Here is a 23,559-nt window from a genome sequence, read left to right on the forward strand (position 1 = left end):
AGGAATTATTAAGAAAAAGATTTACCACTGCATGTCAAAATAGGAGTTTTACTGAACAGTCAACATGAGTTCAGACAAGGACAGTTGTGTTTTACTAACATGCTGGAATTCTATAAGGAAGCAACAAAAGGTTATGATCAAAGTGCTGCATACAATATTATTTATCTCGACTTTCAGAAAATATTTCTGTAGTTGGAATCTTGTTAAGGGTAAATATCACACAAACATTAGGAATTTTTTCCTCACACAGAGAACCCACAGATGCATGGAATAAGTACAGAAGTAGACATCAAAATTTAGAGACTTTAAAACTAGACTTGACATTATTTTGGAGTCATTAAGTAAACAGGACTGGCGAGCATTGTTGGGCTGAATTACCTATTCTTATCTAAATCTTTCTATTGTTCTATTAAACTCTCATTCTTACCTGACAGCGTCAGAGCGTCTGTTTTCAACTTTCATGAAAACCTCCACTTCATCGCATGGTGATAATGCATATATCTTTAATCTGAAGTAGGAAATGCATAAAGGAATCAAGAAAGAGACATTATAATCAATTTTTAAATGTAAATATTTTTTAACAAAGGAATTCTACAAACTGAAGCATATACATAAAATCAACACAAATTTGATTAGACCTTGAATAACAGATCAAATACAATCTAAGAAATATAGTAATATTTTAAGCAAGTTCAAGCATATCAAAAAGTTGTAACTACTGAGCAACTGTGTCCTGCTATGCAAGGATCATCATTTCTCAGAAACAAGGTGTAGCCATGTTAAGAATCATACAGGAGTGAATCATATCAAATTCTGAATTTGTGCCATTGCAATTTCCTGGGAAAGTCGATCTTTACTGTTAAGTGTTAACACCATAACAATTAACTTATTTTTTAAAGACATAAAAAATTAACAATTTTTGGTAATAGACCGATGTTTAAATTTTCATATCGGTATTTGATACATGTCAATTATATCTGGCCATTACACCAGCATCATATCAGTTTAAGGGCTCTTGGAATATCTCCAGAATTGTTTTTAATTGAATAAAGTGCACCCAAATATTTACATTTTTTAAACAAAATATACTGCACTTGTTTTCAAGAAATTTAGGCATGTAGTGTAGTACTGACTTCATGTTTCAATTCTGGTATGGTAGGACAATTAGATTTAGCAAGTCCCACCTTTATAACCTTTATAGGTTAAGTTGAATATATTTGGGGTGTTGGTCTTTGCTGCCCAGGAAGGTAGGATGGTGAATGCCTTGCTCTAAAACAATAAAAGAATTTAACTGGTCTCTGCACAGTGTGCAGATGACGGTAGTGAATGATTCCACTTGACAGCTAAAAGGGTTGCTTGGAATGTTTCAGCCTAGCTCTGGTGCTTTTTCAATGTCTTTAATGTGTTTTACAATGCAACTTCCAGTTTGTAAATCTTCTGTTCAATCTTCCTGTACATCTGCACTGAACACAGTGTGTAAAAGATGTTATTATTTGTATGTGAGGCCAAAAAAATAAGAACCATAATATTACAGCTTTTATACCTTATATTCTGAAATTCAGAATTGTTTTTTACCTCTGACGAAATACAGGATCAGATTCTGTTGGATGTATATATTGGCCGAGAATGTCATTGAGTGTTCGGCTACTTGAAACCCTATAAACACAAATTGGCACTGAAATTAATCGAAAAATGAAAACTGTAAGAAAATAAACATTAAAAGTAATAAAATCAATAAATATAAAATGAGAATAAAAAAAAAAAAACATTTCACAGTGCACAGTTACGTATTAATTTTTTAAAAGGTTGTTCCTTACCTTTTCTCAACAAATTCACATTGGCTTTGTACAAAAATAAGCTTCAGATGCCAAAAGATCATTTGGTCCCTAGAGGAGAAGAAAACATATTAAAAAAAAAAACATTTCTTATTGGTGGAAAACACAATTCTTAGTTTGTGCAGAATTTAGCAATTCTTTCTGTGACCATGACTTGTACAGAATTAAGTAGTTTTGAAAAAATGGTACGTAATGTGTAGTAAACACCTAGATTTCGTAAAAAATAAACAACTGTTTGCACCAGAGGAAAGTCTCAACACAGGTGGCACAAGCAGGCATCAAATAACACCTAATTTAATGCAAAAAATACAGTATATATAAATTATAAAGCAATACAGTTGCCATCAAAATTTAGAATATGACATGTATAACCTGCCATTAGAGTATATAATTGAAACACAACAATAATAAATGATGACAGTCTAGTCTAAGAAGTAAACAACTGTTAATTTGGCAGTGCAGTGAGATACTTACACATGGAGATACCATGGGTAATTTATAGAGATGTAGTCTCCATTTTGAATTGTGTGCTGTAAAGTTAAATAACTTTACACAAATGTGTATCTTTCAAACTGAGAAGACCGACAGTGAAGACATGTATAAGGAAGGGGGAGAGTGGAGTAACTGACACAGATGAACCTGTGAGGGGAAGGAACTGAGGCACTAGATTCAAACATTGAAATGATAACAACAGGTGCTGGAAAAGAATGTAATAAATTTTAGGATGTTATAAAGGTTGAGAAAAATGGGTGGGAGTACAAATATACTGCCATGATTATACTGTACTGGGCTTGGAATGAAGTTTCAGTGGTTATGAACAACTGCTCAGTGCCTCATCATTTTATGGTATACTTTGAATCTAAATCTGTAACAAGTGCAAAGAAGATTTTGCATTAAGTTTAATGTGTCTACTAACTAAACTAATGGTATTTGACAAATCCACCTTAATAAAAGAATAAGTGTTTGTGTGACTATCCATTTGCTAATGTCTCCAACATTCCAACAGATTGTGATAAGTGGTCCGAGGCGTTAGGCCTTTTTTTAAATAATAATTGTGCCCAAGAGCATGTAGGCTTGGAAGGACCTAGGTGTGAGCACGAAGGCACCACTCCATGATTTATTGTGGTGTCTGGCTGATCGTGCAGTCACGTGCAAATGCAAGCGTATCAGTTGGGTGCTTAAGTCATATCAGAGTGGGCGGAGGTTTCACCTGTGCCCAAATACTGTAATATAAGGAGCTTGCATGTCTGACAAGGGAAGGAGAGAAAAAAAGAAAAAAAAAAGAAAAAACTGATGGTGAGGAAAGTGGAAAAAGACGAGAAAGAATGGAGACTTAGGTTAGAGGAAAGAGAATACATGAGGCAGAATCAGGAGATGCCAATGTGTGGAAGAAAGGAGGCAGGCAGTAGGGAGGACAGCCCCTTGGGGCTGAAAAGGGTCACTCAAACTGAGTGCTATTTGGATTGCGGAGTGACATGAGGAGTGGCAGTGGGACCTGAAGGCAAATAAGGGAGGCTTGGCATAGTGCCCTGCTGGAGAGCCATGGACAGCAGGGACCTGAGCCTATAATGGAAGGTTGGTGGAGTCTGTTGGCAGGACATCTTCACCATCTGCAGGGTCCCATGTGGGATAAGCAGAAGAGACTTTGGTTTCAGAGGAATGCACCAAGGCACGTGAGTTTTTGAAGGACTGGGTCTTGATTGGAATTTCAGCCATTATTTTAACAGACTTTTTAGTTTTGGGATTATTTTAACCTCCACATTCAACTTGTTTTTAAAAGATTATTTATTTACTGAGTAATGGAGCACTGCACTTTATTTAGACACTGATTTGGATGGATTTTTAATAAAAGCACTTATTACTTTTTTTCCCCCCCATATACCCCTTGCTGCATGTTGTGTGTCCTCATTTGCCAGACTCATCTTGATTACAACTACCAACGGTTCGGGTTCATGGGGCTCCCAAATGGAACAACAAATACTTCAGTTTTTCTCCTACAACTTCCCACATCCATTTCTGCACAGACACCACACACATCACAAAAATTAACATTACTTTTATGAATTCCATACCAAATGGCATATAACAGGGACATATGTATTGCATGGTGAACTGCAAATGTTACATAGGTCTACGTTGGTTGTTTAGACTTCAACCAAGCTTAGAAAGGTAGAACAGCTAGTAGGTTATAAATTCACAAAAGTGTTTTGTCCATGTTTATTTTAAACCAAAATTCATAAAAGCTAATTTGACAAATAGTTTACTCCAAGTAAAATGTTAATACAAAGCTATAATTATTTGCAAAAAGAAATTCAGTGATAAATGAGCTTTTTATTACAACTAATTTAAAAATGGTTTTACTTCATTGGAATTAAAAACTTACTAAAAGTGCGCGAAAAAATTTTGTCATATAGCTTAACATTTTTATGTCTATCTTTGTTTGCAGCTGCAGTTTTTAAAGGTGAAATGAAATAAGTGTATACAGTTAGGAAAAAAAAAATCAGCATATATTATTTGTTATACTTAATTTAAAAGTAACATTGTCCTGTAAATTTGACACTGGAATAAATGAACCCATGATGTTTCAGTAGATGTTGGAAATTACACTGCATGCACATTTACTTCAAGTATAACATATTAATCCAACATGTGCGTTTCATCGGGAATTACTGTAAACTGGGTTTTTGATACAAGATTTCTATGTATATCCATCTGGAAGGAGCAGTTTTTTTGATTAATAACTGTTTGCTACCTGGTATCAAAACAGTGAAAAACTAACGGGTTGCTAGGTGTTTCCAAATACATTCTACATCCCCTCTGACATCTGAAAACATCGGCATGTGCATCTGTAGATTCATATAAATCAATCCAAAGCCTGACCGTCTCAGTAAGCTAATGATTCACTTACCAGAAATGAAAAACACCTTGAAAAGTGTTTTAAATTAAGCTTGTCATGTAGGAAAAGTGTTGTCATTTCCACATGGTGACACCAAAATGCATGCAAATACCCTTAAATGAAAGTGTGCAATATGCACATTAATCACATCTGAATTGTTTGATTTATAATTTTAATTTGTGGAGCAGAGGGGTAAATCAAGGATAAATGCATGTTGTCCCAAATATGACACAGGGCACTGCATATTTTATTATATTTCACACACACACATTTACTGTAACCCAAGTTATTTGAATTCTTTCTGCAGATCTTACTATGTAACAGAGGCATTAATTAAAGTAAATATATTGGGATGTTTCTCTGGTATAATTAGAAATAAAAGTAATGTCTAAAGACTAACATTTTGATGACTTTTCATTTATTGCAGATACTAGTTCATGTGAAGTTTAAAAATCTTTACATCTTTCCTTAAAAGATGCCTTTTTCAAAGAGTGTGCGAATGAACATTTCAATAAACAATATGCTAATTGGACCCACAATTGCAATTTGTAATTTTAGAACAGTAGATTAATGTATCCAAATGCAATGAAACAAGTGAAAATTCCCAGAGACTGTTTCAGCAATAGCTTTTTGCTTTTAAGTACATTTTTAACCTGGATGCATCTTCCACAACTTACAGAAGGTGCTTATGGGAGTTAAACAAAAAACAAAACTGAGTCCTTATTTATAAAATGACTAGCTGTGTTACCAGGCTTTCCCTGGTAAATATCATAAAGACAATGAGCCTCAATGGGCTAATATTATTGGAATGCAGTGTAGTGTAATGGTTAAGGCTTTGGACTTACACCCTGAGGTTGTGGTTCAAATCCCGGCACTGACACTGTGTGACCATGAAAGTCACTTAACAAAAATGTCCTATCATAGCAGATATTAGAACATTAGAACACTCCCCTCTACCCCTCCTTGAGCCGTCACCTTATCGTGGTGGAGGGGTTTGCGTGTCCCAATGATCCTAGGAGCTATGTTGTCCGGGGCTTTATGCCCCTGGTAGGGCCACCCAAGGCAAACTGGTCCTAGGTGAGGGATGAGACAAAGAACGGTTCAACACCTTCAATGAAGAATAAAAACAGTGGACGACATTTTCCCTTGCCCGGACGCGGGTCATCAGGGCCCCCCTCTGGAGCCAAGCCTAGGGGTGGGGTTCGATGGCGAGCGTCTGGTGGCCGGGCCTGCACCCATGGAGGTCGGCCGGGCACAGCCCGAAGAGATAACGTGGGTCCTCCTTCCCATGGGCTCACCACCTATGGGAGGGGCCAAGGAGGTCGGGTGCAGTGTGAGTTGGGTGGTGGCCGAAGGCGGGGACCTTGGCGGTCTGATCCTCGGCTACAGAAACTGGCTCTTGGGACGTGGAATATCACCTCTCTTAAGGGAAGGAGCCTGAGCTAGTGCGCGAGGTTGAAAGGTTCTGGCTAGATATAGTCGGACTCACCTCGACTCACAGCTTGGACTCTGGAACTAATCTCCTTGAGAGGGGCTGGACTCTCTACCACTCTGGAGTTGCCCCGGTGAGAGGCACCGAGCAGGTGTGGGCATACTTATTGCCCCCGCGACTTGGAGCCTGTGGGTTGGGGTTTACCCCGGTGGACGAGAGGGTGGCCTCCCTCCACCTTCGGGTGGGGGGAAGGGTCCTGACTGTTGTTTGTGCATTGTTTTTGGAGTCTCTGGAGGGGGTGCAAGAGGGCATACCTTCTGGGGATTCCCTCGTTTTGCTGGGAGACTTCAATGCCCACGTGGGCAATGACAGTGAGACCTGGAAGGGCGTGATTGGGAGGAATGGCCCCCGATCTGAACCCGAGCGGTGTTTTGTTATTGGACTTCTGTGCTCACCACAGATTGTCCATAACGAACACCATATTCAAGCATAAGGGTGTTCATATGTGCACTTGGCACCAGGACACCCTAGGCCTCAGTCGATGATGACTTTGTGGTTGTGTCGCCGGACTTGCGCCATATGTCTTGGACACTTGGGTGAAGAGAGGGGGAGCTGTCAACTGATCACCACCTGGTGGTGAGTTGGCTTCGATGGTGGGGGAAGATGCCGGTCAGACCTGGTAGGCCCAAACGTGTTGCGAGGGTCTGCTGGGAACGGCTGGCAGAGTCCCCTGTCAGAAGTAGCTTCAACTCCCACCTCGCAGAACTTCAACCACGCCCCGAGGGAGGTGGGGACATTGAGTCCGAATGGGCCATGTTCCATGCCTCTATTGTTGAGGCGGCTGACCAGAGCTGTGGCAGTAAGGTGGTCGGTGCCTGTCGCGGCGGCAATCACCAAACCCGTTGGTGGACACCGCGGTGAGGGATGCCGTCAAGCTGAAGAAGGAGTCCTATAGGACTTTTTGTCCTGTGGGTCTCTGGAGGCAGCTGATAGGTACCGGCAGGCCAAGTGGAATGCGGCCGGTTGTTGCTGAGGCAAAACTCGGGCATGGGAGGAGTTTGAGAGGCCATGGAGAACAACTTTGGACGGCCGAGGAGATTCTGGTCCACCGTCCGGCGTCTCAGGAGGGGAAGCAGTGCAGTGTCAACACCGTATATGGTGGGGATGGTGCGCTGCTGACCTCGACTTGGGACGTTGTGGGTCGGTGGGGGGAGTACTTCGAAGACCTCCTCAATCCCACTAACATGCCTTCCAATGAGGAAGCAGAGCCTGGGACTCTGAGGTGGGCTCTCCCATCTCTGGGACTGAAGTCACCGAGGTGGTCAAAAAACTCCTTGGTGGCAGGGCCCCGGGTGTGGATGAGATCGCCGGAGTTCCTTAAGGCTCTGGATGTTATAGGACTGTCTTGGTTGACACGACACTGCAACATCGCATGGACATCGGGGACAGTGCCTCTGGATTGGCAGACCGGGGTGGTGGTCCCCCTCTTTAAAAAGGGGGACCGGAGGGTGTGTTCCAACTATAGAGGGATCACACTCCTCAGCCTCCCTGGAAAAGTCTATTCGGGGGTTCTGGAGAGGAGGGTCCGTCAGATAGTCGAACCTCGGATTCAGGAGGAACAGTGTGGTTTTCGTCCTGGTCGCGAACAGTGGACCAGCTCTTCACCCTTAGCAGGATCCTAGAGGGTGCATGGGAGTTTGCCCAACCAGTCTACATGTGCTTTGTGGACTTGGAAAAGGCGTTCGATCGTGTCCCTTGGGGAATCCTGTGGGGGTGCTCGGGAGTATGGGGTACGGACCCCTGATAAGAGCTGTTCGGTCCCTGTACAACCGGTGTCAGAGCTTGATCCGCATTGCGGCAGTAAGTCGAGCCCGTTTCCAGTGAGAGTTGGACTCCGCCAAGGCTGCCCTTTGTCACCGATTCTGTTCATAACTTTTATGGACAGAATTTCTAGCGCAGCCAGGGTGTTGAAGGGGTCCGGTTTGGTGGACTCAGGATTGGGTCACTGCTTTTTGCAGATGATGTTGTCCTGTTTGCTTCATCAGGCCGTGATCTTCAGCTCCCTCTGGAGCGGTTCGCAGCTGAGTGTGAAGCGGCTGGGATGAGAATCAGCACCTCCAAATCCGAGACCATGGTCCTCAGCCGGAAAAGGGTGGAGTGCCCTCTCAGGGTTGGGGGAGAGATCCTGCCCCAAGTGGAGGAGTTCAAGTATCTCGGGGTCTTGTTCACGAGTGAGGGAAGAATGGAGCCTGAGATCGACAGGCGGATCGGTGCGGCATCCGCAGTGATGCGGGCTCTGCATCGGTCTGTCGTGGTGAAAAAAGAGCTGAGCCGTAAGGCAAAGCTCTCAATTTACCAGTCGATCTATGTTCCTACCCTCACCTATGGTCATGAGCTATGGGTAGTGACCGAAAGAACGAGATCGCGAATACAAGCGGCTGAAATGAGTTTCCTCCGCAGGGTGTCTGGGCTTTCCCTTAAAGATAGGGTGAGGAGCTCAGTCATCCGAGAGGAGCTCAGAGTAGAGCTGCTGCTCCTCCGCATCGAGAGGAGTCAGATGAGGTGGCTCGGGCATCTGATCAGGATGCCTCCTGGACGCCTCCCTGGTGAGGTGTTTCGGGCACGTCCAACCAGGAGGAGGCCCCGGGGAAGACCCAGGACACGCTGGAGGGACTATGTCTCCCGGCTGGCCTGGGAACGCCTTGGGATTCTCCCAGAAGAGCTGGAAGAAGTGGCCGGGGAGAGGGAAGTCTGGGCTTCTCTGCTTAAGCTGCTACCCCCGCGACCTGACCTCGGATAAGCGGAAGAGGATGGATGGATGGATAGCACACTCTAGACGAGAAGAGGCCATTCAGCCCAACAAAGCTCGCCAGTCCTATCCACTTGTTTCCTCCAAAGAAAACATCAAGTTGAGTTTTGAAAGTCCCTAACGTCTTACTGTCTACCACACTACTTGGTAACTTATTCCAAGTGTCTATCGTTCTTTGTGTAAAGAAAAACTTCCTAATGTTTGTGCGAAATTTACCCTTAACAAGTTTCCAACTGTGTCCTCGTGTTCTTGATGAACTCATTTTAAAATACAAGTCTCGATCCACTGTACTAATTCCCTTCATAATTTTAAACACTTCAATCATGTCACCTCTTAATCTTCTTTTGCTTAAACTGTAAAGGCTCAGCTCTTTTAATCTTTCCTCATAATTCAACCCCTGTAGACCTGGAATCAGCCTAGTCGCTCTTCTCTGGACCTTTTCTAGCGCTGCTATGTCCTTTTGTAGCCTGGAGACCAAAACTGCACACAGTACTCAAGATGAGGCCTCACCAGTGCATTATAAAGGTTGAGCATAACCTCCTTGGACTTGTACTCCACAGATCGTGCTATATAACCTAACATTCTGTTAGCCTTCTTAATGGCTTCTGAACACTGTTTGGAAGTTGATAGCTTAGAGTCCACTATGACTCCTAAATCCTTCTCATAAGGTGGACTCTCTATTTTCCAACCGCCCATTTTGTATTCAAACCTAATATTTTTACTTCCTATGTGTAATACTTTACATTTACTGACATTAAATTTCATCTGCCACAAATCTGCCCAAGCCTGTATGCTATCCAAGTCCTTCTGTAATGATATAACGGATTCCAAATTATCTGCTAATCCACCTATCTTGGTATCATCTACAAACTTAACCAGCTTGTTACTTATATTCCTATCTAAATCATTTATATATATTAAAAATAGCAGCGCCCTAGCACTGACCCCTGTGGAACACCACTCTTAACATCGCCAGTTCTGATGAGGTTCCTCGCACCATCACCCTCTGCTTCCTGTGTCTGAGCCAATTCTGCACCCATCTAAAAACATCACCCTGAATTCCCACTTCTTTTAACTTGATGCCCAACCTCTCATGTGGCACCTTATCAAATGCTTTCTGAAAGTCCAGATAAATAATATCATAAGCTCCACTTTGATCGTATCCTTTTGTTGCCTCCTCATAGAATTCCAACATGTTAGTAAAACACGACCTCCCTCTTCTGAACCCATGCTGACTGTTCAGAATAACTCCTGTCCTTGTCATGTGTTGCTCAATCTTATCCTTAATAATTCCTTCCATTAATTTTCCTGTGATGCTTGTTAAGCTTACTGGCCTATAGTTGCTTGGATCTGCCCTGTCACCCTTTTTATATAATGGGATGATATTTGCCATTTTCCAGTCCTTTGGAATCTCTCCAGTGCACAGTGACTTCCTAAAAATATGTGTCAAGGGTTTATATATGTACTCACTAGCCTCCTTAAGAACACGAGGATAAATATTATCTGGGCCTGGTGATTTGTTTGATTTCATCTTATTTAATCTGAGCAGCACTTCTCCCTCTACAATTTCCAAATCCCTCAGTACCTCCTTAGTAGTTGTGTTTACCTCTGGCAGGTTATCCACTTGCTCACTTGTAAACACCTCAGAAAAATGTAAGTTTAGGGCATCTGCTATTTCATTGTCTGTATCTTTTAATTCCCTTTACTATTCCTGATGAACTTGACCTCCTCCTTAACTGTTCTTTTACTACTAAAATACTGAAAGAATCTCTTGGGGTCTTCTTTCGCCTTATCTGCTATATTCCTCTCCAACTGTCTTTTAGCCTCTCTGATATCCTTCTTAATGGTTGCCCTCATGTTCTCATACGCTCTACGGTTCTCTTTGCAGTCATTAGTCTTATATGCCTTATACAGCAGTTTTTTCCTTTGCAATTTCTTTTTTAAATCTTTATTAATCCATCGTGGAGATTTTTTAGTTTCCTATTACTTCCAAATTTAGGTATGTATCTGTCCTGCATTACATGTAAAACATTTTAAACCTGTTCCACTGCTCCTCGACTGTCTCCACATTTAAAAGCTTATCCCAGTCTATCCTACTTAGACTTTGTCGCATCTGCTCAAAATTAGCCCTACTAAAGTTCAACTTAACAATTTTAGTCTTTGCATCTGTACTCTTACAAAATACTGAGAATTGTATTACATTATGGTCACTTGACCCTAGTGGTTCAATCACCTCTACACCCTCAATTCTATCCTGATTATTACAGAATACTAAATCCAGACAGGCTTCACCCCTTGTTGGTGCTTTAACATGCTGTGTTAAAAAACAGTCACTGATTACTTCTAAAAACTCCTGCTCTTGTGCTCCTCCATCTGTAAGGTTATCCCAGTTAATATTTGGATAATTAAAGTCCCCATGACTATAATATCCCCTGTAAACTTGCCTTTTGATATTACTAAAAGATGTGTGTTGAAATTACTGTCTGAATTGGGTGGTCTATAACACACTCCTAAAATGAGACCTTTTCCCTAATATTTTCCAGGCGAAGCCACATGTCCTCACTAAGATGGGGCTCATCATCCAACTGAAGATGACTTACATTTAATTCCTGTTTGGCATAAACAGCAACCCCACCTCCTTTTCTGTTCTGTCTATCCTTCCTAAAAATGTGTATCCCTCTATGTTACACTCATCCCCATCTTTGTTATTTAGCCAGGTTTCCGTTATTGCTATAATATCATAATTGTGCTCTGCTACATACAACTCCAACTCACTTACCTTATTTTTGATACTTCTAGCATTAAGGCAAGCTATTTTTAATGTGTTAATCCTTCTATCTTTACGTGTTTGCTTAAAATTTACATTACTATGCATTTTATTTCTACACCATTGTTTGTTCTTCCATGTATAGATCTAAATCTGGCCTGTCCTAAACTCCCTGCCCCCATTCCCTAGTTTAAACAATCCTCGACTAGCCTACACATACGCCTCCCCAATACATTGGTGCCCCTCCGTTCAGATGTAACCGTCAGGCGAACAGGTCCCATCTGTTCCAAAAGGAGTCCCAATGCCCCATAAACCTATACCCTTCTACCCTGCACCAAGATTTGAGCCACGCGTTAAGCCTTCTAATCTCCTCAATCTTACCTGGACTGGCGTGGCACAGGCAGAACTGGAGAAGACTACCTTGTCAGTTCTGCTCCTCAGCTTGGTACCTAACTCTTTGAATTTGGATCAGAACTGACAGACTACCCTTATGTATGTCATTTGTTCCAACGTGGACAATGACAACTGGATCCACCCCTGCTCCGGGCCAAGAGCCTATCCACCCTTCCAGGTCTCCCACCTGTGCTCCCGGAAGGCAACACACCGCGAGACTCTCTCTCTCTGGAGCACACCTGCGCTTCAATCCCCTAATGATTGAGTCCCCAACTATCACTACCTCTCTCTTTTTGGGAACTGGTTTTGAGGTGGCCCGTTGGGGCTCCTCAACCCTGCCTACCACCTCAGAATTATCAGAGTCACCGTCCAGCTCCGCCAGGACATGATAACGGTTAGACACTTCTAATTCTGGGGTTGATGCCCCCGGACAGTGTGCACCCTTTACCTTACACCTTGTGACCGTGACCCACCTATTCCTACCTGTCTGGTCTGGAATCTCCTCCCGCCCACCTTAGGGGTGCACACTATCTCTCTAAAGGACACCTGGGCCAAGTCCGCCAATTCTCTATTACAACGCAGGTCAGCCAACTCCTCCTCCAGTTCAGCGACCCTGAGCTCGAGGTGCTGGATCAGCTGGCATCTCTTGCAGATGTAGCCCTCATAGACAACTGGCTCTTCCAAACCATCATCTAAAAGTCCAACATCCAACAGGACTTGCATTGCACTGGCCTCATTATTAAAATTTGATTTGGGATTACTAAGCTGCCTTAACTATATTTTTTTTAAAATTAAATTTCTTCTTCTTTCAGCTGCTCCTTAACTTAAATGGTAACACTAAGATCTGCTACAGATATTTTACACCTTTTCCCCTTAAGCTCCTGTACTGTTCTCCCTCTCAGCTGCCTGCTATTTGCCTTTCTATGAGGTTAACTTTACTTTTCTCTGTCTCTTCTCTAACTTTGCGCTCTCTTACTTATAAGCTCTTCACTCGCACTGTTTGTATTCCCCGTATTAATGAACCAATACTGTCGCCCACTTAACTGTTCTGCCTCTGGACGCTAAGGACTGTTTAATCTAAAATAAACAAATAAATAAAACTTTACTACCTTATTTGCTCCTACTGCTCCTTGTGCCTGATCGGTGTCTTAACGCAGGCCGCTTACCTGCGCACTACTGAGTCTTCCACCTTTTACTGCTTTGAAGTCAGCCGCGGCCTTTTTTTTTTTCTTTTCCTTTAAACTAAGGAATGCTGTTACGACGACGCAGTTATTTACTTACAAATGGCGATATCAGTTACTGCTGCTTTCTACCCTGCCTCCTCGATGCTAATTCAAATACAGATAACAAGAAAAGAACAAGTACAAATAACTTTTCCAAGCGCACTTCCAAACACCCAGCTACTTTTGCTCTTGTGCCAGGCGAAAAAAGCAAAAAACCCTTCTAAAGGGAAAAAAGCTTTAAAATTCCCACACGGTTCCTTAGCGGCAACCAAAACCCAAGTTTTTAAGAGCAAAATGTATTTTTTTTTATTTAAATCTCACACCACAGAACAAAACAACTCTCAACAGACTCTAGCGTTTGCAAAACACACGTCAGCACAAAGCACACCTGCTCTAGATGTACCATACTGCAAAATTGTAACCTTTTAATATACAGTATATGTAAGGAAAGAGATTGTTCAATAAGACTGAATCTTAAAATCCATGGATTGTAACAATACATCTTTATTTATATAGCACATCATCATAAACTCAAGGTCACTTTAAAAAAAAATAAAATAAACAGAACAATCCAGTAGAAAAAAAAACTCAAGGAAGTACAATTTAATAAAATATAAACAAAAATGTGAAAATAGAATATTGTAAATATAAAAATATATGTTGAATAATTCTTATTACTGTACAAGATTATCTAATGAGTAGGGCCTGTCAGATTTAAATTAAAAAATGATAATGTTAAACTGAAAGATTAAATTTGAGATTGGACTTAAATGAGGATAACTTTGTATAGTCACAGAGATGGTATGATAGATTGTTCCAGAATGTGACAGTAGACCACTGCCTGAGGATCTGAGTAAGTGTGCCAGTTTGGAGGGACAGAGACATTCAGAAATGCATGGCCAATTAGAGTTTAAACATAAGGGCAAGAAGTTTTATATTCTACAATTAATATTCTACAATCTAATCTAATAGCTGATATAGGAGCCATGATGTGTGTAGATTTCCTGTCTAAGTAAGCAACATGGTTGCAGAATTTTGCATATATTGTGGTTTATTTAGAGACTTGGCAGGCAGATCTGAAAACGGTGAATTACAGTAATCTAAACAAAAAGTGACAAAAGCATGAACAAGAATTTCTGCATCACAGGTAATCAATTTACCAAGGAGGAAAGTGGAAGTTGATGTTTGGGATAGATATTAATGCAAGTTTGTGTGTCATCAGCATAGAAATTAATCATAAAACATAGTGACAAATAGTGGAGTCCAGGGGTAGAATGTAATGGTAAACAGGAGGAAACCTACAATAGAGCTTTCTGGGACACCTTGACAAAGTGAAGCTGTATGAGACTTCTGTTTCCCAATAGAAATAAATAGCTTATTATTAGTAAGATTTGATTTCAACCATGGAAAGGCAATGTTATACACTGCAAGGGGTGATTGGAGACATGACAGCAGAATAATATTATTGACTATGTCAAATTCAGTATTAAGATCGGTACAGTAAGTGGTAAAATACTGACAAGTCCAAAATCAACAGAACAGAGAAGATCATTAACTTCACGGAGAAGAGCAGTTTCTGAACTGTGATGAGAACAAAATTCTGTTTGGTAAAAGCTCAAAAAACGTTATTATTGAACAAATCTGCTGAAACTGTGGGGCAACCACCTCTGACCTTTTGACAAAAAAATGATATGTTGGAAAAATGTCTGTAATTGCTAAGAAATGTAGAAACAAGGGTGTTTTCTTTTTTGGAGTGACAGCTGATTTTCTAACCAGATATTAACTAAACCCGAGGAAAGAGAACTGGGAAAAATCTGAGAAGTAGGTTCTGAAAGAGCTGAAAAATAGGTTTTAAGAAGTACTGTTGGTGCTGGAACAAGTGCTAGGTTTATTTCTGTCATCAATGTCATGACATTTCTGTCATGTCATAAAAACATCATGCAGATAAATGTTTTACAATGATTATAACCACAAGTATTTGATGGAGGTGACTGTGTATCTGTGTAGAAAACATGATAGAACATGAAAGTAACTACAGTATAACACAACTACAGTAAATGGTGTTAAATGGGGTTATAGTTATGTAATAAGCATAACTCATTGATTAAGAGGATGTCTTTAATATGCTTTTATTAGACTGGCTTCATAGAAACAGAGACACGAACCCTCCCAGGACAAGATGGTTTATCACTCACCAAACATTTTATTTCTGTACTGGATACCATGCAGGTTCATAATTGATGGTGAGTGCAGTTGTGTTGTAACAGCTAGTTCATCTGCTGATTGGCCAAAGCACCATTCATCAGGAGATCTCCTCTCCCAACCAGTACAGCAGAAAAGACAAAAACTTTGGTCGACTACAATTCTACTTTGTACTTCAGATTCCACCTAAATATGGCAGGCAAGTAGTACTTGATTGGCTGGGGACCGAGATGGAGGTATTTATTAAATCATAGTGAATCCTGGAGCTGTGTTGAGAACTGCAGTGTGTATCTGATCTGTTGGTGTTGAGCCAAGGTGAAAAAAAGAAGGTTTTAAACTACAAAATCAATAAAAAATATATTCTATGCTAGAGGTAGAACTATTTCAAATACCACAGAAGCCACAATCACTCATAACACAGAAGAACCAGCATGCTATCTTTTTGTGCATTCATATTTGTGTGGTACTCGTCTGGGGTGAATAAAATTGTTTCCATTAGTGCATGCTCCCAACCACCACCATGTGGACTTTAAACCTGTATTTGAAGAAAATCTTTAAACCAATCGTAAAACAAAGGTTCTAGTAACGTGCGACTCTGGCCCAGTGTTTGACACAATTTACATAACTTTCTGAATAAGACACGGTGGTGAACTCCAGGCTTCGACTGCCACAGTGGCTGCAGGTTTTCATTTTTATCATCTTCTTAATTAGTGACCAGTTTTTGCTGCGGATTACTTCTTTTAATTAACTTGACTCAGGCCCCATAGTTGTTTCTTTTTCTTTAATTAGCAGCCAAACAATAATGCGACACAAAACAAGCCACCACATGACCAGCTCCCCTGTGCCCATTACACAATATCTGAAATTAAAGAGAGGTGATGGTCTTGGTAAGGTTGATCTCTCAGGTCACCAAAATATTTTGACGGTGCTCTTTGAAAGAACAGAAAAACAAGAGTTTTTGAAATGTGTGCTGTGGTAGAATGAGAGTAGCAACAAGCCATGGAATTAAATAACGGGTTTACTTAACAGCAAGAATTGGCTTCTCATTAAGAAAGTGATTGGGGTGAAAGTGGTTGGAGCGTGAAGCCCCAGTTTAGCTGGTCATCTGTTAGCTCGTTTCACATCTCATTTCTGGTTGGCTGTCATTTAATAAAGAAAAGAATCAATTCAGAGGGCTGAACTGTTCTAACAGGGCAATTAAAGCGATGGGGAAAAAGTTAATTAGCAGTGAAAACTGGTCACTGATTAGGAAAAGGGTTAGAATGAAAACCTGTAGCCAGTGCAGCACTCCAGGCCTGGAGTTCGCCACCCCTGGAATAGGATATTAATGACGCAGTGCATGTCACATTTTTTTTTAATCAAAAAAGGAAAAAAAAAAAAAATGAATAAAATAATTATAAAATACAATGTAAATCTACATGCAGAATTTTAATTTGTTTGATGTAAAAATTCTTTTACTAACAGTTCACTCTTACCAGGTTAAATTTTGTAATATGTATAAAAGAAATTGAAATAACAGCTTTAAACTAATCATTATTTCTAAGGATGGGACATTTTTATCCTAGTTATCCTCCAAATCAGATTATTTCCTTAGCCACATGAGAGCAATTATCACAAATAATTTGGCAAAAATGCTCACGGATCATAAACTATTTGTAATCACTTGTATATAAACATCTGTTTTGTATATAATGTACTTGGTACTTTCTGAGACCTTTTTATTGCAATTTACTTTTCGCATTGAGTGAAAATGGTACAAAATATTAATAACATAACAACATTAAAATAAACAACTACACAAAAATACAAAATTCATTTGTTAATACGTATAAAGAGGAAGTAAAAAAATTGTATAAACCATATTTCATGTATTTTCTCTAAATAGATATAGAGAACAAAATTTATACATTCTATTAAGTTATGCTTATAGATTTCTCTATTCTTATGTTGTGCACATAATTCTGGGACATACTGTATTAATGAATCAGACTATATACAAAATGCATTTCATTTTCAATGGCAAATATAAATATTTAATTTTCAAGAACCTTTGACTAAATGTTCCATTGCATTCAACATTCATACATAACTTAATGCATACAATTACTGCACAGTGTAACTGGAGCTACTACACAAACACTGGTCCAATAATATTAGTAATGGATCGAATAAAACACTAGACAAACACGAACGTCTCAAGTTGTTGTTCTCTTTTTTTTTAATAATCACTCCAGTGTGTGCTCAGACTATAGTTTGGGTGTATATGTATTTTATGTTTTGTCTATCAGTTTTCTCAAAAAAAAGTTACAGTCAGTTAATTTTTTTTTGCAGAATGAAGGCTATCCCATGTGACAGACTGCCAAAAAACTGAAGATTTCATACAAAGGTGTATATTACGATCTTAAGAGGATCTAACCAGTGTTGGAAAAGAACAGAAAGGCCCAGGTGTGCAACTGCATAAGATAAGAACATCAGAGCGTGCAATATCATATTATTATGTCAGATGGAATAGACTTCATTCTGGGGAAAAAATCCACACAATACAGTGAGACATTTCTTGAGAAAGCAGTTTCATTTTATCCAATTTTTAACCCAATACCTTGCAACCTAAGTGAACAGTATACTATATTTCAGTGGTGCTAATGTAAATACAAACTTTCTTCTAATAACCAATTAGCATTTATACATGACTAATTAAGGATAAACTAAGGGTGTTTAATATTAGGACCATAAAGGAAGGACTGCTGAAAATTAAGCTTTACAACTACAGTGCATCTGGAAAGTATTCACAGCGCATCACTTTTTCCACATTTTGTTGTTACAGCCTTATTCCAAAAAGGATTAAATTCATTTTTTTTCTTCACAATTTTACACACAACACCCCATAATGACAACGTGAAAAAAGTTTACTTGGTTATTCCAAATTTATTAAAAATAAAAAATTGAGAAATCACATGTACATAAGTATTCACAGCCTTTGCTCAATACTTTGTCGATGCACCTTTGGCAGCAATTACAGCCTCAAGTCTTATAGAATATGATGCCACAAGCTTGGCACACAGATCCTTGGCCACAAGGAAGAGGTAAACGCAACTACTAAGGAGGTACTGAGGGATTTGGAAATTGTAGAGGGAGAAGTGCTGCTCAGATTAAATAAGATGAAATCAAACAAATCACCAGGCCCAGATAATATTTATCCTTGTGTTCTTAAGGAGGCTGGTGAGTACATATATAAACCCATGACACATATTTTTAGGAAGTCACTGTGCACTGGAGAGATTCCAAAGGACTGGAAAATGGCAAATATCATCCCATTATATAAAAAGGGTGACAGGGCAGATCCAAGCAACTATAGGCCAGTAAGCTTAACAAGCATCAGAGGAAAATTAATGGAAGGAATTATTAAGGATAAGATTGAGCAACACATGGCAAGGACAGGAGTTATTCTGAACAATCAGCATGGGTTCAGAAGAGGGAGGTCGTGTTTTACTAACATGTTGGAATTCTATGAGGAGGCAACAAAAGGATACGATCAAAGTGGAGCTTATGATATTATTTATTTGGACTTTCAGAAAGCATTTGATAAGGTGCCACATGAGAGGTTGGGCATCAAGTTAAAAGAAGTGGGAGTTCAGGGTGATGTTTTTAGATGGGTGCAGAATTGGCTCAGACACAGGAAGCAGAGGGTGATGGTGTGAGGAACCTCATCAGAACTGGCCGATGTTAAGAGTGGTGTTCCACAGGGGTCAGTGCTAGGGCCGCTGCTATTTTTAATATATATAAATGATTTAGATAGGAATATAAGTAACAAGCTGGTTAAGTTTGCAGATGATACCAAGATAGGTGGATTAGCAGATAATTTGGAATCCGTTATATCATTACAGAAGTACTTGGATAACATAGAGGCTTGGGCAGATTTGTAGCAAATGAAATTTAATGTCAGTAAATGTAAAGTATTACACATAGGAAGTAAAAATATTAGGTTTGAATACACAATGAGCGGTCGGAAAATCAAGAGTCCACCTTATGAGAAGGATTTAGGAGTCATAGCGGACTCTAAGCTATCAACTTCACAACAGTGTTAAAAAGCCATTAAGACGGCTAACAGAATGTTAGGTTATATAGCACGATGTGTGGAGTACAAGTCACAGGAGGTTATGCTCAACCTTTATAATGCACTGGTGAGGCCTCATCTTGAGTACTGTGTGCAGTTTTGGTCTCCAGGCTACAAAAAGGACATAGCAGCACTAGAACAGGTCCAGAGAAGAGCGACTAGGCTGATTCCAGGTCTACAGGGGTTGAATTATGAGGAAAGATTAAAAGAGCTGAGCCTTTACAGTTTAAGCAAAAGAAGATTAAGAGGTGACATGATTGAAGTGTTTAAAATTATGAAGGGAATTAGTACAGTGGATCGAGACTTGTATTTTAAAATGAGCTCATCAAGAACACAGGGACAAAGTTGGAAAGTTGTTAAGGGTAAATTTCGCACAAACATTAGGAAGTCTTGCTTTACACAAAGAACGATAGACACTTGGAATAAGCTACCAAGTAGTGTGGTAAACAGTAAGATGTATGGGACTTTCAAAACTCGACTTGATGTTTTCTTGGAGGAAACAAGTGGATAGGACTGGCGAGCTTTGTTGGGCTGAATGGCCTGTTCTAGTCTAGATTGTTCTAATGTTCTAATATATATATACACACATATACATATACATATACACACACACACACACACACACACACGTACTCCCCGGGTTACGTACAAGATAGAGATGTAGGTTTGTACTTAAGTTGAATTTGTATGTAAGTCGGAACAGGTACATTATTTTAATAAATGCTATTGTTGATCGACTCTAACCAAGTGCTAATCCAATGAATGATGGAGTTTCACCTCTCTCTGACTTTATTTCTACTTTATTTTCAATGGTGATGATTTTTCTATTCTTTACTGTATTACCAGCACTTGCATCAGATTTGTGTTTAAGAAGACAAAAGGTTAAGATGAGCTCTTCTACACAGCACTGCACAGCTATCACAGCAGGCAGGCATCCCTCGTCAGCACATCTGGTGTACTGACAAGAGACAACTTACTGCTATATACGTAACAGTACAAAGAGGCTTGCTATTGAGATTGAATGGGAGTAGCGAGGGGCGGTTCACCACCCACCCACCACACAGTCACCTCCACTACAGTATGCAGCCTGCAGCTGTATACCGATAATTCTCTTTCCGATCAGCTGCTGTTGTGATTCCCCACTAAGATACAGTGATAAAAATACTCAGTGGTGCAGTGAGAGTAATATGGAAAAAGATGACTCACTGTGACAACCCCCAACGGGAGCAGGTGAAGTAAGAAGAAGAAGAAGAAGGTGCAGTGAGAGTAACAACGCTAAAGCAGTTATGGTATTTGGAATACTATGGCTATTCCCTGGGCCATTATATTGTTACAGGTTAATTACAATCAGATGCATTACACTATTAAACAATATGAAGTTAATTTCAGTGTATTTATAAAGCTGTGTCAGGAAAAGAAAGGATAACCACACAGGAACAGTAGCACTGCTTTGACACTGGGTGCCACCAGTCTGCAAAACTGAGCTGAGAACTTGTGTACGACAGGGTATGAGGTACCGTGGAAATGTGTGTGGCTTTACGCCAAGTGTAGGTTTTATACATCGTGATTTGAATGCGGAAACATTCTTAAGCAACATTTCTGTGCGTTCGCAACATTTATACATGAGGCCCCAGGTCTTTTGGGACCTTCAACTCTTAACTAGATGTCACTTTAGACAATCTAGGTGAATATGATGGAAGAGCTTGTTGGGCTGAATGGCCTATTAATTTCAAAATTGTTCTAATGCTTTAAAATAAATTAAAAGCATCAAACCTTTGATTTTTTGCTTGGGGTAAATTTTTCAGATTACAATCAATATAAGCTTAATGATCTGAAACAAATGTAATTTCTAAGTTGTTGAAATTATTTTTTTTTTTCTTCAGGCGTACTATACTGGCATGACATTCTCATCTGTTTAAGCTGTTATATAATTTACTTGTGCAATACTGGCAATCATTTCCACAGATGTTAAGGGGTTGTTGCCAATATTCTCATATTAAATCCTTGATGTATTTCAGTTTTGTTTCTAAATCATAGGAGTAACTAAGAACATACAAAAATTTCAATGACAAGAATGATAACTGCTTGCAAAACCTCTACACAGAAATGCCTAATTTTCCAAAGATTTGTACATAACTATAATAATAAAAAAAAAGCAAATAACTTTAAGGGTTTCTACAATTACAGTATTTAAAGAAAGGTTCAGTACATGCAGGTTGTTCTTTAAAACTCTCAATTTTAATACTTTTTTACTAAACACAAATATGTTTTAAGGTTTTCAAACTCGGGCCTTTAGACAGTGTAGATGTTTAAAATGTAAACATTACTGAACAAATGTAAAATACTTTAAAACAGATTTTTTTTAATGATCAGAGAGACAGTAATTAGCAGGCTTTACATACTTGATGTTATTTAGTGATTTATGAAAGTACAATATTTAAAAAGGAAAGAACCGACACAAATTAAAAGGAATATTTAATTACTACACCAGACTTTTCTGAAATTGTACTTTGCTTTTTACAGCCAACTATTAGCCTTTCCCATATTTGCCTACATTGCAGTGCTTTAATGCAGTATAAAACAAAACATATAGCAAAGAGCAATATGACGGAAAACAGGTAAAAAGAAGCCATATACCCTTGATTTGATAATTTAGTCATAATAAACTCTCAAACTGATAGAGCTTTATATCTATCAAAAATAATTGTAAATGATAGATAAGCTTTGTGCTACAAGAATGTCAAGTCGTCACAAAAATTTTTAAAAACTCCTAGATGGTGTAGAAAGTCTTTCATCCCCTTTAGTAGTCAGCTAAACATCTTTATCTATATTAATAACAGAATGATAAAAATAATATTATCTGTATTTAAAAATACAAAAGGCACAAAGGCAGCTGTAAGGTACTCTTGTAATGAACACAGGCTGATCACTGACTGAATGTCATAAAAGGATGATTGAATGTTTTTCTCATTGTGATGCTTTTGATTTTCTTTGAGTGCATTAAAAAATATATATTTTTTAGAATTAGTTGTCATTGCTTACAACAATAAATCCTGTAGAAAAATACCATTAACAGGCAGCAGCAGAATTAATTGAATGTCAAGACACCTTAAAGGTTAAATCATTGGCTTAATTAAAAAACGCAATTTCTATTACATTTATTACTCTAATCATAAATTAAAATAATGCAATTGTTAAGTTTAACACAAACAACTGATACTTACTTTTTGTGAAACATTGTGGAGTTTTCTTTTCTTTTTGAGAAGCCGATAGGTAGTAATTTTAAATGTACTGAGTATTTGCGGGCCATGCTCCGTAGACAGTTTAGCTGCCAACACACAAAACAGCAGAACAAATATCTTTTATTGGAAACAGTTTGTAGTATGCAAATGCAAAACTGCTTATAAAGCCCAAGTAATCTGTATTGTTAGCTTCAGAAGTAAAAATGTTGCAAATATATACACAAAAAATGTAAAAAATGACTGACAATATACAAGGACTAAGCCAATGAATAACAACTTTAACATTTCACTGGCAGAATATTAATCATTCTATTTGCAATATCACAAAATGACACAGAATTAGTTTAATTTACTTCTCCATAACAAGAGAAATTTGAAAAACTGCTATTAAGGAATTTTAGATATCCCTAAAGTGCAAACAAAGAAGGAACATCTGAATGCTGTGTTCTAATAATTGTTTCAATTAAACTTCATGCATATTTTAGAGCAATTTCTTCCAATTTATCCTCATATGGTCTAAGTGTGATGGCAGCTAACGTTAACTGAATTATCTATTTGCAGGTTCTGTGTAAGACAGATTTATCACTTATATTCTTCTCTGTTTAAAAGTGTGTTGTATATTACCAAATCAGAAAGCCTTTACATA

At 39.1% G+C, this 23,559-nt stretch overlaps 1 protein-coding gene across 1 annotated transcript in view; it reads right to left on the reverse strand.

The window, feature by feature from the left end:
• The window catches only part of LOC120515020 (box C/D snoRNA protein 1-like), a 51,272-nt gene extending 28,246 nt beyond the window's left edge, over window positions 1-23,026 (reverse strand). The window contains exons 1-4 of the mRNA XM_039735711.1: window positions 22,896-23,026; window positions 1,818-1,886; window positions 1,576-1,656; window positions 428-508 (exon numbers count right to left, since the gene is read on the reverse strand). Coding sequence (XP_039591645.1) covers window positions 428-508; window positions 1,576-1,656; window positions 1,818-1,886; window positions 22,896-22,981 — 317 coding nt within the window. The 5' untranslated portion in view covers window positions 22,982-23,026. The remainder of the gene's footprint in view (window positions 1-427; window positions 509-1,575; window positions 1,657-1,817; window positions 1,887-22,895) is intronic.
• Between the last annotated feature and the right edge of the window lie 533 nt (window positions 23,027-23,559).

Source organism: Polypterus senegalus, chromosome 14 (genome assembly GCF_016835505.1).
Source record: "Polypterus senegalus isolate Bchr_013 chromosome 14, ASM1683550v1, whole genome shotgun sequence".
Taxonomy (NCBI): domain Eukaryota; kingdom Metazoa; phylum Chordata; class Cladistia; order Polypteriformes; family Polypteridae; genus Polypterus; species Polypterus senegalus.